Source organism: Chiloscyllium punctatum, chromosome 12 (genome assembly GCF_047496795.1).
Source record: "Chiloscyllium punctatum isolate Juve2018m chromosome 12, sChiPun1.3, whole genome shotgun sequence".
NCBI lineage: Eukaryota > Metazoa > Chordata > Chondrichthyes > Orectolobiformes > Hemiscylliidae > Chiloscyllium > Chiloscyllium punctatum.
This window is the reverse complement of record NC_092750.1, coordinates 4,957,735-4,970,372: the sequence shown is the minus strand read 5'-3', so window position 1 is coordinate 4,970,372 and position 12,638 is coordinate 4,957,735. Positions and strand designations below refer to the sequence as shown.

Below are 12,638 nucleotides of genomic sequence, written 5' to 3'. Positions count from 1 at the left end.
CGCATCTGAGATGTTGCAAGCTTTGCTGAGCATTGTGCAATCATCCGTGAACATCCTGACTTATGACTTTATGTTGAAGGGAAGATCATTGATGAAGGAGCTGAATAGTTCTTAAGATACTACCCTAAGGAGCCCCTGCAGGGTTGACTTAAAGCTGAGATGACTGGTTCCAACAACCATAACCATCATCCTTCATGATAGAGCTGAAAATGTGTTGCTGGAAAAGTGCAGCAGGTCAGGCAGCATCCAAGGAGCAGGAGCATGAGCCCTTCTCTGATCTCCAGCATCTGCAGTCCTCACTTTTTCCTTTGTGATAGGTATGACTCCAACCAGCAGGGTAGTGAAGAAAATTGTTTCCCTTGTGGGACTAAAATCTGAGTAAGGGGCCATGCAGTTAGAATGGAGATGAGGAATTTCATCTCTTAGATCTGGGGAATTTTTTTACAGCAGGAGGCTGCAGAGGCTGACCCATTCATTATATTCATGGTGAGGATACATTTTCAACCAGTATATCAAAGTTATAGGGAAAAGGCAGGAAAGTGGATTGAGAATTATCAGATCTTGTTGTGGTTCTGTTTGCTGAGCTGGGAATTTGTGTTGCAGACGTTTCGTCCCCTGTCTAGGTGACATCGTCAGTGCTTGGGAGCCTCCTGTGAAGCGCTTCTGTGATGTTTCCTCATCATGTGATGTTAGACAGGGGACAAAACGTCTGCAACACAAATTCCCAGCTCGGCGAACAGAATCACAACAACGAGCACCCGAGCTACAAATCTTCTCACAAACTTTGAACTATCAGATCTGATCTGGAGTCCTTTGTAGACCAGCTAAGGACAGCAGTTTTCCTTCCCTAAAAGACGTTAGTTTCTCAATATTCTTATGGGCAGAGTGTTCTGGACTCCACCATTAGTGCCCCAGATTTTTTTTTATGACAGTCAACAATAATTTCGTGGTCATTATTAGACTTTTCATATTTTTACTGAATTTAAGTTCCACTATTTGCCATAGTGGGATTCCAGGTCCAGTGATAATACCATTATGGCACTGCTTTCTGGATATATTGTAAGGTTGTTACAAAAGTGAATTGCAATGCAGATTGTTACTTTTCAGTCTAAAAATCTGTACAGTATTTTAGATTTGCTGTTTTAAAACACTGTTTTCAGTGATGATCATGTTTTGTTTCTTGGCGTTTCGAATCGTAATACTGAATAAAAGCAGCTTAACTGGTCATTTCTCACTTTGTCTCTGGGATCTTGCTTAGAGACTCAATCATAGTTTTCTTGTTCTCATTAATACCCATTACCTGATGACCTTTGATTCTCCAGTCTAACAACAATTTATCACACCTGAATCTTAAAAATATTCAGTAACCTGCCCTCCGGTATTTTAGAAACACAATTCCAAAGACCCTCAGTCCTCAGAAAAATTCTCATCTCTGTCCTGAAATCTATCCTGTAGGCTGATCAGAATTAGTCACATGCAAAACCTGTCTGAACTCAACTTTGAACCTGTAATTTTAGGATTAATGCATAAGATTGCATCAACGGTCATAAAACAATGATGAATGAAGCAGCTGTGATTCATGCATGCTTCATTGAATGTATAGGTAGCTGCCTTTGACGTGACCAATTTCTTCCAGTGGCAAGAGTTTAACTTTAACAACTTCACAACTGGTGTAACACTGGAAAGGAATAGAGTTCTGGTAAATAAAATATCCAAGACCATTTCTTTCTCTGTTAGCATAAACTGAATATAGCAGGTTTTCCTTTTTTATACAGTACTTGGACCAATTTTAACAATTAATGGAGATAAAAATACCCATTAGTACGATTTTAATATGAATTTCTTTCTGTCCATAGGCAAGCAACAAACGGGGTAAAGTGACCTTTCACACAGGACAAAAGTTTATTATTGCAACTGGTGAAAGACCTCGTTATTTAAAAATACCAGGAGATAAAGAGTATTGCATTACCAGGTAAATTTCCTTCCTCAGCACCTGATGAAGAGGCAGCGCCTTGAAAGCTAGCGCTTCCAAATAAACCTGTTAGACTATAACCTGGTGTTGTGAGATTTTTAACTTTGTTCAGCCCAGTCCAACACCGGCACCTCCAAATCATGTTTCTTTAATATCATCCTTTTCACCTGTATTGAATGTAGTTGCGGGTATGGGAGATGACCATTCAAGCTTGCCCTTTAACTCTGTGGCATTCCATCACTGGCTTTGCCAACTTTGTGCATTGTGTCATTAGCTCCATATGCACAAATACATTTGGTTAGGGTTAGAATTGTGACTGACACTGAGAGATAAAGAATGTCTTGCTTCATAAAATAATCTGTTGATTTCTTTGCTTTGTTTCTGCAGTGATGATCTCTTCTCCCTGTCTTACTGTCCAAAGAAGACTCTAGTTGTGGGTGCTTCCTACGTGGCACTGGAGTGTGCAGGTTTTCTGTGTAGCTTGGGATTGGATGTTACTGTGATGGTGCGCTCTATTCTTCTACGTGGATTTGATCAGGAAATGGCAGGGAAAGTTGGAGCATATATGGAATCTCACGGGGTGAAATTTCTGAAAAAATATGTGCCAATCAAGGTAATAAAGTATCTTATCTGCATAATTTGTACTTTCATTTCTTTACTGTATGGGTACAAAGCTGTTACTATCAAACATGGAGCAATGTGTCCTTCTATTTCAGAAAACTAGTTTATGGGGGATGGAACAGAAAACAATATTTACATGCTTTTATAATCCTTTTAGAATTTTACACTACTATGATTTAGGTGATATTACAGAGGAACCTCGATTATACGAATATCGGATTATCCAAAGGAGATCTAGAGGTCCCAGTAGAAACATTACATCAAAGACATGTTTCCAACACTGATCACATCTTTTGTTTACAGTGATTAAAAGTGAACTCTTCTTACTGAAATTCTGCCAAGAACAGTCCTGGGCTGATGGGAGCCCAGGCCCCATCTCCAAATGACTGACTTCTGCCCTCTCTTTCTCCCCACACACTTTCCATGGAGTTCTACACAGGCGTGTACCCTAAACCCACCCCCCCCTTCCCCAGGCAATCTCTTCAACGTTGTCCTGTACGCATGCGCGCGTGCTGTTTGGAGACTCACTCCTCCAAAAAGCGGTGGCAGCAGCAGCAGTCTTCTCGTTAGTGTCCAGTTCGGCAGCCCGGAGAGGGGCTGGTGGTGGTTGGAGGGCGGGGCGGGGGGCAGTGTTAGATGGGGTTGGGGGGATGGAGGGGGCAGTGTTGGACAGAATTGAGGGGGAAGAGGGTGTTGTTGGGAGTGGAAGGGGGTGGTGCTGGTTGGGGTTGGGGGGAAGGGGGGGGTGGTGCTGGTCAGGGTTGGGGGGAGGGGGGGTGGTGCTGGTCAGGGTTGGGGGGAACGGGGGGCGGTGCTGGTCGGGTTTGGGGGGAAGGGGGGGGTGGTGCTGGTCGGGTTTGGGGGGAAGGGGGGGCGGTGCTGGTCGGGTTTGGGGGGAAGTGGGGGGCGGTGCTGGTCGGGGGTTGGGGGGAAGTGGGGGGCGGTGCTGGTCGGGGTTGGGGGGAAGTGGGGGGCGGTGCTGGTCGGGGTTGGGGGGAAGTGGGGGGCGGTGCTGGTCGGGGTTGGGGGGAAGTGGGGGGCGGTGCTGGTCGGGTTTGGGGGGAAGTGGGGGGCGGTGCTGGTCGGGTTTGGGGGGAAGTGGGGGGCGGTGCTGGTCGGGTTTGGGGGGAAGTGGGGGGCGGTGCTGGTCGGGTTTGGGGGGAAGTGGGGGGCGGTGCTGGTCGGGTTTGGGGGGAAGTGGGGGGCGGTGCTGGTCGGGTTTGGGGGGAAGGGGGGGCGGTGCTGGTCGGGGGTTGGGGGAAGGGGGGCGGTGCTGGTCGGGGTTGCGGGGGGAAGGGGGGGGCGGTGCTGGTCGGGGGTTGGGGGAAGGGGGGCGGTGCTGGTCGGGGTTGCGGGGGGAAGGGGGGCGGTGCTGGTCGGGGTTGCGGGGGGAAGGGGGGCGGTGCTGGTCGGGGTTGGGGGGGAAGGGGGGCGGTGCTGGTCGGGGTTGGGGGGAAGGGGGGCGGTGCTGGTCGGGGTTGGGGGGAAGGGGGGCGGTGCTGGTCGGGGTTGGGGGGGAAGGGGGGCGGTGCTGGTCGGGGTTGGGGGGGAAGGGGGGCGGTGCTGGTCGGGGGGGGAAGGGGGCGGTGCTGGTCGGGGTTGGGAGGGGAAGGGAGGGGTGGGGGCATGCATGCGGTCTGCTGCTGCTGAGTTTCCTGAACGGGGAGTGGACTTAACAGAAAACTCCGAACCCCAGAGGAAAGGCATTGAATCAATTAACTGAATAATCAATTATCCGAACAAAGTAGTGCCCGCCCATCTCGTTTGGAAAATCGAGGTTCCTCTGTATTAGGAACACGGTTAGTTCAGCCTAATGCTGTTGGAACGTGGTCCAGAAAATATTGGAAGCATTGGGGAAGACGGTCTAAAATACTGGGTTTGTTCAAATGGTGGAAAAATGTGATATGGAGGCTTGTGGTCAGGGAGAGAAGTCTGCAAAGGCATTTTGGGATCTAGATGATGTGGTTTTGAATGGGACTAGATAGTGGCAGAATTGGGAGTTATTTCAGACCAAAGGGTCTGTTCCTGGGCTGTACGATTGTATGACTCTAAGAATTATGGAGGTTGAGGTGGTTAGGATTTTAACTCTGGTGCAATAAGGTGGGACATGGGCTATATTGGCTTTCTTTAAATTGATCCAAATAAGTTTCCACGCATTAGTCTTCTCTCTTGAGTGTGCAGCCCTATTAGATTATTAATTATCTTTCCACCCTCTCTACCAAATACCCAGTTTCCTGTTGTCAGTTAGTTCCTGTATTTACTGCTAAAAGTTAAAATCCAGGAATAAATGGACCAAGGCTGTGTGGAGTTTGTTTCTGCTCCTAGTTTGCAATACATTAGTGTTGGTGAGTTTGCACATAATTCCTGAAGATATCAAATTACTTTAAAGCTTTAATTCATTATTTATCTTCTGGTTTTTATGTAAAACTTTATTTAACCTCAGATTTGTTACCCAATTATTTTTGTAGGTTGAGCAGCTAGAGGCTGGAACACCTGGAAGACTTAAAGTGACTGCAAAGTCCACAATAAGTACAGAGGTCATTGATGGTGAATATAATACTGTAAGTATAATGCACTTTATTGCCATCTGTTTTGGTACACAAGATGCTGCAGAATCAAATATGAAAGGTCAATAATTACGGAGGGATATAGATAGGTAAGCGAGTGGGTAAGCATTTTACAGCTGGCATATAATGTGAGGTTATGTATTTTCTTCAGAAGCATGAACAGCAGGATGTTATTTGAGTGCAGGAAGCCAGGGTGAAATGGAATTAGGAGGCCTTGTGCGTAAATCATTTAGACAATCTAGCATGCGTGTTCAGCTGGTATGGGGAAGAGAAATAGAATGTTGGCCTTTATTTCATAGAGAATGGAGTTTAAAATAGAAGATCTTGCTAAACTCTACAAGGCAGTAGTCAGACCAGAGCTGAAATACTGTGAACAGGTTTAGTCCCCTTACGTAAGGAAAGGTATATTTAGGTTACGACACGGGGTAAACCCCTCTACTAATTTAAACCTGACACAGAGAAGTTCACCTCATATGTTACATTTTGAGAATTTAAAGTAAAAATTAACAATTTTATTCTTTAAGTCCACAAGAGAACATTAAAAAACTATTTCCAACTCCTTTGTTGATAGAATTCCAACTAGCCAGCTGTCAAATCTTCTCTTTATATCTTCCTCTGCAGATTTTCCTCTCGTCTTCAGTAGTCTGCTTAACCGGCAAGTGTTTAAATCTACTGGGCTGTTTTGTACCCCAAATCTATTCAACTCTGTCCAAATCACAGACTGGATCTGCCTAAACCTGTTAAAGTCACAAAACTAAGACCCAACCTGTGACCAGCTCCCAAACTGTTTCAACATAGGGTAAACCCCTCTGCTAATTTAAACCCGACATGGAAAAGCTCACTTTGTGCCATAATCTGTTAAATTTCAAGAGACAAAGAACTATCCCATAGATCACTATTTAAAGTAAAAATTAACAATTTTATACTTTAGTCAAGAAGAGAACATTAAACAACTTATTACAACTCCTTTCTCTTAAACCTATCTTTTACCTCCTACTCTACGATACTGGTTTTAAAACCCCGATTGAGATTTACAAAAAAAGTTCAAATTTCAAAATCAGCTAGCTGTCGAATCTTCTCTTTGTATCTTCCTCTGCAAATTTTCCTCTCGTTTTTTTCTTCAATACTCTGCATAGCAGGTTTTTCATATGAACAGATACCTTTCAGAGAGCTATTGGCTAGTATCTATACATGTTGGTTTTCTTGGCCGTTTTCCTTCTAACTGTTCAAAATGTCTGGTTTTATACCCCAAAACATTAGATCATTTCATTGGTTTGATATTCTCCCAAACAGTAAAATTGAAATTCAATTGGATTTTGGTATCTGGGGCATAATTTAAGCTGACTGGCTAAATTTGAATTTGTTTTTGTATCATGGCAACTCAACTGCACTATTGGTTTCACAGTCAAATGTTACATTTTAAATTCTTTCAGCACAATGTGTTCCTCTCTCAGTCTGTGCCAGCTTCCAGTCTCTCTGAAAGTACAGTACACAACTTCACCTTCATACAGTAGGCATTGGGGGAAGTCCAAAGTCCAGAAACGATTCACTAGGTTGATTCTGAATATGGAGGAATTTTCTTATGAGTATCTGCGTGAGTTTCCTCTGGGTGTACCGGTTTCCTCCCACAATCCAAAGATGTGCAGTTTAGATGAATTGGTTATGCTAAATTGCCCATTTTGTTCTGGGGTGTGTAGGTTAGGTGTATTAGGGGTAAAAATAGGGTAGGGGAAAGGGCCTGGTTGGGTTACTTTTTGGAGGGGTGGACTTGTTGGGCTTGAAGGGTCTGTTTACACACTGTTGGGATTCTAATTCTAACATGTAGCTCATTTTAAAATAGATGAGGAATAGTTTCTTCTCTTGGAGGATAGGGAATCTGTGGCGTTCTTTACTGCTGAGGGCTTTTGAGGCTGTATTTAATAAGGCTGATAGGAAACCAGATTGAGATGGCTGGAAAGAGTAAATAGAAAACAGGTTCAGTGACTTGAAGCATCAGTAGAAGCATGAGGGGAAATAATATTAATGTGAAAAGCAGGTGACTTAGAGGGGATTTGAGAAAGAATATTTTCACCCAGAGAGTTGTGGGAACCTGGCATACACTCCATGCGAAGGTAATTGAAGTGGGAAAGCTCATATCTTTAAAGAGCACTGATCTCTTGAGATGTCATAATATAAAAGGCAATGAGTTGAGCATTGGAAGATGGGTCAAAGAGCCTCTTTTGTACTTTGATTCTATGCGAGAGCTTTTTAATCAGTATGGGAATCAAGGGTTAAAAGGAACAGGCAGGAAACTGGAGTTGAAGATTATTAGCCACGATCTCATTGAATGGTGGAACATCAATGATGGGCTGAATGGCCTACTGGCTCCCATGTCTTAATGATCTAAAACAACTTTTATAGTAAGTTTGAAACCAATCTAAATTTTCATGATGCTTGAAGAATAATTTGAGTAATTAGTTTTACAAGGAGCTTTATTTTTCTTAACAACACTAATTCTCTGTTGGACAGTACTGTAGACACATAATGGTGTAGTGGTGATATCTTTTGGATTAGGAATCCAGGTTAATGTTCTGGAGACATGGGTGCAAATCCTACCATGGCAGATCGTGAATCAAATTTGAATTCAATAAAATTCTGAAATAAGACTTGTTGTGAAACCCATCTGCTGAGGAATTCTACCACCCTTGTCTAGTCTGGCCTATATTTGACTCCAGACCCATGGCAATGTGGTTGACTCTTAACTTTATTTTAGGCAATCGGGGATGGGTAATAAGTACTGTCCTTGCCAGTAATGTCCTCTTGCTATGAATTGTAAAAGAAGTAGCTAATTCTTTACATTAACCTTCACTGAATATAGCAGTGGAAAATGAGCTGAGATGAACGTTACATTCAGAAAACAAGCACAGGATAACAGGGAGAAGTAAATGTATTTACTTGCCATGTCTTAGGAAAGAGAGTTCAATTTGGCTCCTTGATTGGGATTAGTTCAGTTCAAATTTAATCGTAATCAAATTGGGAGAAAAGTATTCTGCAAAGGGGGTTGGGGATGAAGCAGATGGGTTTGCTGTCCTTTTAAATCTCAGACTGTGATGCTGCATGTGTGAAGTAATTGATAGTTTTTGATAATACATGAAATTACTTCAAAGATGGAGCTTTTTTGCACTAAGTGAAGACAAAATTAATATAACTGGAGAGCTGATTTGTAGTCCAAATTATTTTTTGTAAAACTGTTTCTGATCTAGCTAATTCCAAATCCATGGTGTTTCTGATCCATGAATAGCGATGGTAATTTGGCACATCTCCTCAGTGTAAGTTTAGATTGAGAAGATTCATATTACAGCTAGTGTGCAATGAGTCAACATATCAAAATTACTACTTAAGTAGCATTTATTTCAGAGGGCTGGGAGTCTGATTATGTGGTAATGCTTTTTTGTGAAGTCCCATTTGCTAGTAATGGCTTCATGAGAATTGTAAATGTACCTTTTTAAGGAAACAACAATTTTCTCCTTTAGGTATTAATTGCTGTGGGGCGTGATGCATGCACCAAGAACATTGGCCTAGAAAAAGTTGGTGTTCGTCTCAATGAAAAGTAAGTTTTTTTTTTCAAAATTAAAGTTAGAGAAGAAAAAAACTTGAAATTAACCTGAATCTGGTCTGCAATTTATGAAAGTGATGTGATGGTACTGGATCAGTACCATGTGACAATAGAGTGGGCAAGTTTGGTTTTCTCCTTACTAATTTGTTTACTAAGATATTTTATTAATCTTGCTTATGCATTGGGTGGTGTTGGCTATCATATTCTTGCATGAATAACGGATACAAATGACTTATTTGTATAATGCTGGTGCAACAATATTGAGTAGGAACAAATCATATGAAAATATTGGTGGTGAATAGGGAAAGGGTTGGAATTCGGGATTGGTAGGCAGAATAGCATGTGCAGAGGATACCTCCATAATTACCTTGTCAAATATAATTTTGCTTCTATGACTGGTATAAGATTTGCATGGGGTTGAAAGCATATCACTGTTTTAATTCTGAGCTGCAGGGTTTCCCAGGCAACGGTGGTCACTGGCTCTGCAGCATTGCTATTTATCCTGCATCTTCTTGGGATGTTATTTATATGCCTATAATAAAGGAAGTGCTTTCATCTCAATCCTACCTCTTTGTGCAAGGATTTTTTTTTCCTTGTTCTCATTGTTCACTTTAAAAGAAACCAAATTTGCAGGTACTGTGGAGTTGGAAAAACCTATTTGTGCAGTGAGGAACAGACAGGCTTCTACGGTTGTCTTTTCCATTACAGAACACTTTTCTCACTGTGATCTGAAATATTGATGTTAATGCTTCTCAAAAATAATTAACTCATCTACTTGCCTTCTCCTGGTCGCTCCACACCACACCACACCCTCACTTTTTGAGAAAGATTACTTTGCTATCTCCAACACAGTTGAAAATACTGCAGGTTTGCAAGTTTTTGCATTTGAGAATCATATGTAACCAGCATATGTTAAATATTAATGAACCGATGGTATATTGTAATGAATCAATAAAGAATGTTGAATGATAATATTTACTTTTATATAAAACATTTCTATAAATTTTAACTTTCATAAATCATTCATTTTGGAAAAGTGACTTGAGTAAGCAGTCTGAAGCTTATAACTGCTTAATAAAAATTACTCAAACTAGTCATTAATCTGATTTATTGTTAACATCTCAAATCAAAATTCACACAATAGGTTTAGTCCAATAGGTTTATTTGAAATAATTTCAAATAAACCTTTTAGACTATAACCTGGTGTCATGTGATTGACTTTATCCACCCCAGTCCAAAACTGGCATCTTCACATCATCTCTGAAGGATAGCCCATGTAGCACTGGGGAATTCAACATTGTTGCAATGTCAGCTTAGATTGTGCTGAGGAACCAGAGTGGGGCTTGAACCCATCATCTCCAGTCTGATGTTCTGTTCTTGTGGATTGATTATTTTTGCCTTACAGATCATGCAGTATCTCACCCAGGTGACCATCATCATTGTTTATTTATCATTGGTTTTAAGGATGTTTGAGGAGGAAATATGGGATTATAGAGCTGATGTGTCCTAGCCTGTGTTTCAGCAAGGATAACAATTGGAATTGAAAACTTGTCCCTTTGGATGGAAGCCACAATTAACCAGCAATGCACCGAAGCTTAGCTTTGTTATATTTAATCAAGCTTACTTTGCTTCCCTCATAACTGGAAATTGCACTTCATGCATTTTTGGTGTTCTTTCACTAAAACCTTTTGGTATTTGCCAGCCAAATTTCATAGCCAGGTTTCTTAGTTTTTCTTACTCACCATCATAACCTACTTCTTTTATACTGCAGTTGCATGTTATATTGTTACACTCTTCTAATTAATAGTGGATCTTGAAATAATATAGCAATGTAAACAGACTCATTCCAAAAAAAGTAAAACGTTATATTGACCTTTAATTGCTAAAGATTTGGTTTGGATTTCGTTATTTAAGTTTCAAGCATCTTTTTGGCAGAGATAGGATGTGGGAATGACTTAGCAGTTTTAAATTTGATTGCAGTCCAACTTTTATTAGGGCACGCCCAATAATAGTTGTTTGAGAGATTTAGATGGAACAATGCCATAAGTTTAACTTTGCATTAGTATCCTTCAAATATCCTAATTATTCTAAATATAAATTACATTAGTTTAATATACTGCTATAGTTATAGTTCCATTACATATGAAAATGAGCAATAAAATGAAAGGTTTTAAAATCACTGGACATTTCTGTTTTAGAGTTCATGAAGTACTTTTGATATGTACTCACGGTTGTCATGTAGGAAATGTGGCAGCTAATTTTCATGCAACAAAAGCCCAAAAACAGCAGTGTGATCGTGACCAGATCCTTTTCTTTATGTAATGTTGATTGAGGGAGACCTCTTGGCAAGAATAGTGCTTAGCATTACAAGTATTACTCTTTGGTTTTGGAATGAGTGACTATTTACATTGCCATGCTATTTCACAGATCCACTACTAATTAGAAGAGTGCTATACTATAATGTTAAAGATCATACAACACTGGGTAATAGTCCAACAGGTTTGTTTAAAGCCACAAGCTTTCAGAGCGCTGCTCTTTCGTCAGGTAAAGTCACTTCACCTGATGGAAGGAGCAGTGCTCCAAAAGCTTGTAATTTCAAATAAACCTGTTAGACCAGAATGTGGTGTTATGTGACTTCTGACTTTGTCCACCCCAGTCCAACACTGGCACCTTCACATCTATGTTAAAACAAGCAGTCATCCGATGAGGAAAAGTTAAGTTGGTTGGATCTATATCAATTGGAGTTCAAACAAATAAGAGGTGGTCTTATTAAAATGTACAAGATTGTCCAAATGTTTGATGGGGTTGCTGCTGAGAGGATGTTTCTACTTGTAGGAATGAATGGTTCCAGAAAGGGGCAACATTAAAAGATAATGTTCTCCATTTAAGACTGAGATATTCTTTCTGATGTTTGTTAGCCTTTCCAAGAAGGCAATGGAGGTTGTCACATTGAATGTAGTCAAGTCTGAATGAGATTCATGAGTGACAGTAGAGTCAAGGGTTATGGGGTGGTGGACTGAAAATTGAAGTTGAGCTTGCAATCAAATCAGCCATGATTTTATTGAATGGCAAAGCTGGCTTAGCAGCTGAATGTCCCACTCTTGCTCTTAATTGCTGTATTCTTGTAAGTATTTGGTGTAAATCTGAAAATATTGTTCTGAGAAAGTGAACCCAAGTGAAAATGTTGTGATAATATTCTGTTCTGCACCTTGTCCAAACCTGTCCTGCTGTCATTTATTACATGGCCATCTAACTGGTTGCAAATGTAACATCTGTATGAATTGATGTACAAAATCCATTTTACAGATCCTACAGTACGTTCGCCGAACCACAACAACGAGCACCCAAGCTACAAATCTTCTCCCAAACTTTGAATCCTATAGTATTATGAACAGCAAAGAATATCTTACCTCATTTCTTTACTGCTGTCTGCCATTGAATAGCAAAAATATTAGAAAACTATTTCCTATGTTAACTCACTATCTCTGGAGTGTTACAGCCAGGCTTCCTTGGCTGTACATTCAAAGCAGTTATATCTGCTTAACTCCAATTAATGGAGGATCTGCTTAACTCCAATTAATGGAGGATCAGACTCATATTCAAAACTTTCTCTAGGTTGACATGACAATTTCTCCTTGTGCTCAGTGAAGTATGCATTTTAACAATGCCATAATTTCAACTAATGTGAAATTTACTGAGGAATGGGTACTTTACTGGGTCTTTTCAGCATAGTAGCATGATTCAAGTGAATTTTGCATCAAAGCACCAGGTTGATATATTTGGCTGAATGCAAGCCATGATTGACTGTAGAATTTAATCGAATATGATAAGCTCACTATTTCATTGCTTTTACAGTTTGAATGTAAGTTTGCTCGCTGAGCTG

At 41.0% G+C, this 12,638-nt stretch overlaps 1 protein-coding gene across 2 annotated transcripts in view; it reads left to right on the top strand.

Annotated features, from left to right (window-relative positions):
- The window catches only part of txnrd3 (thioredoxin reductase 3), a 63,329-nt gene that overhangs the window by 29,285 nt on the left and 21,406 nt on the right, over positions 1–12,638 (top strand). For both annotated transcript variants that reach the window (XM_072581781.1, XM_072581780.1), the window contains 4 exons: positions 1,857–1,972; positions 2,360–2,585; positions 5,062–5,154; positions 8,673–8,749. In XM_072581781.1, coding sequence (XP_072437882.1) covers positions 1,857–1,972; positions 2,360–2,585; positions 5,062–5,154; positions 8,673–8,749 — 512 coding nt within the window. The remainder of the gene's footprint in view (positions 1–1,856; positions 1,973–2,359; positions 2,586–5,061; positions 5,155–8,672; positions 8,750–12,638) is intronic.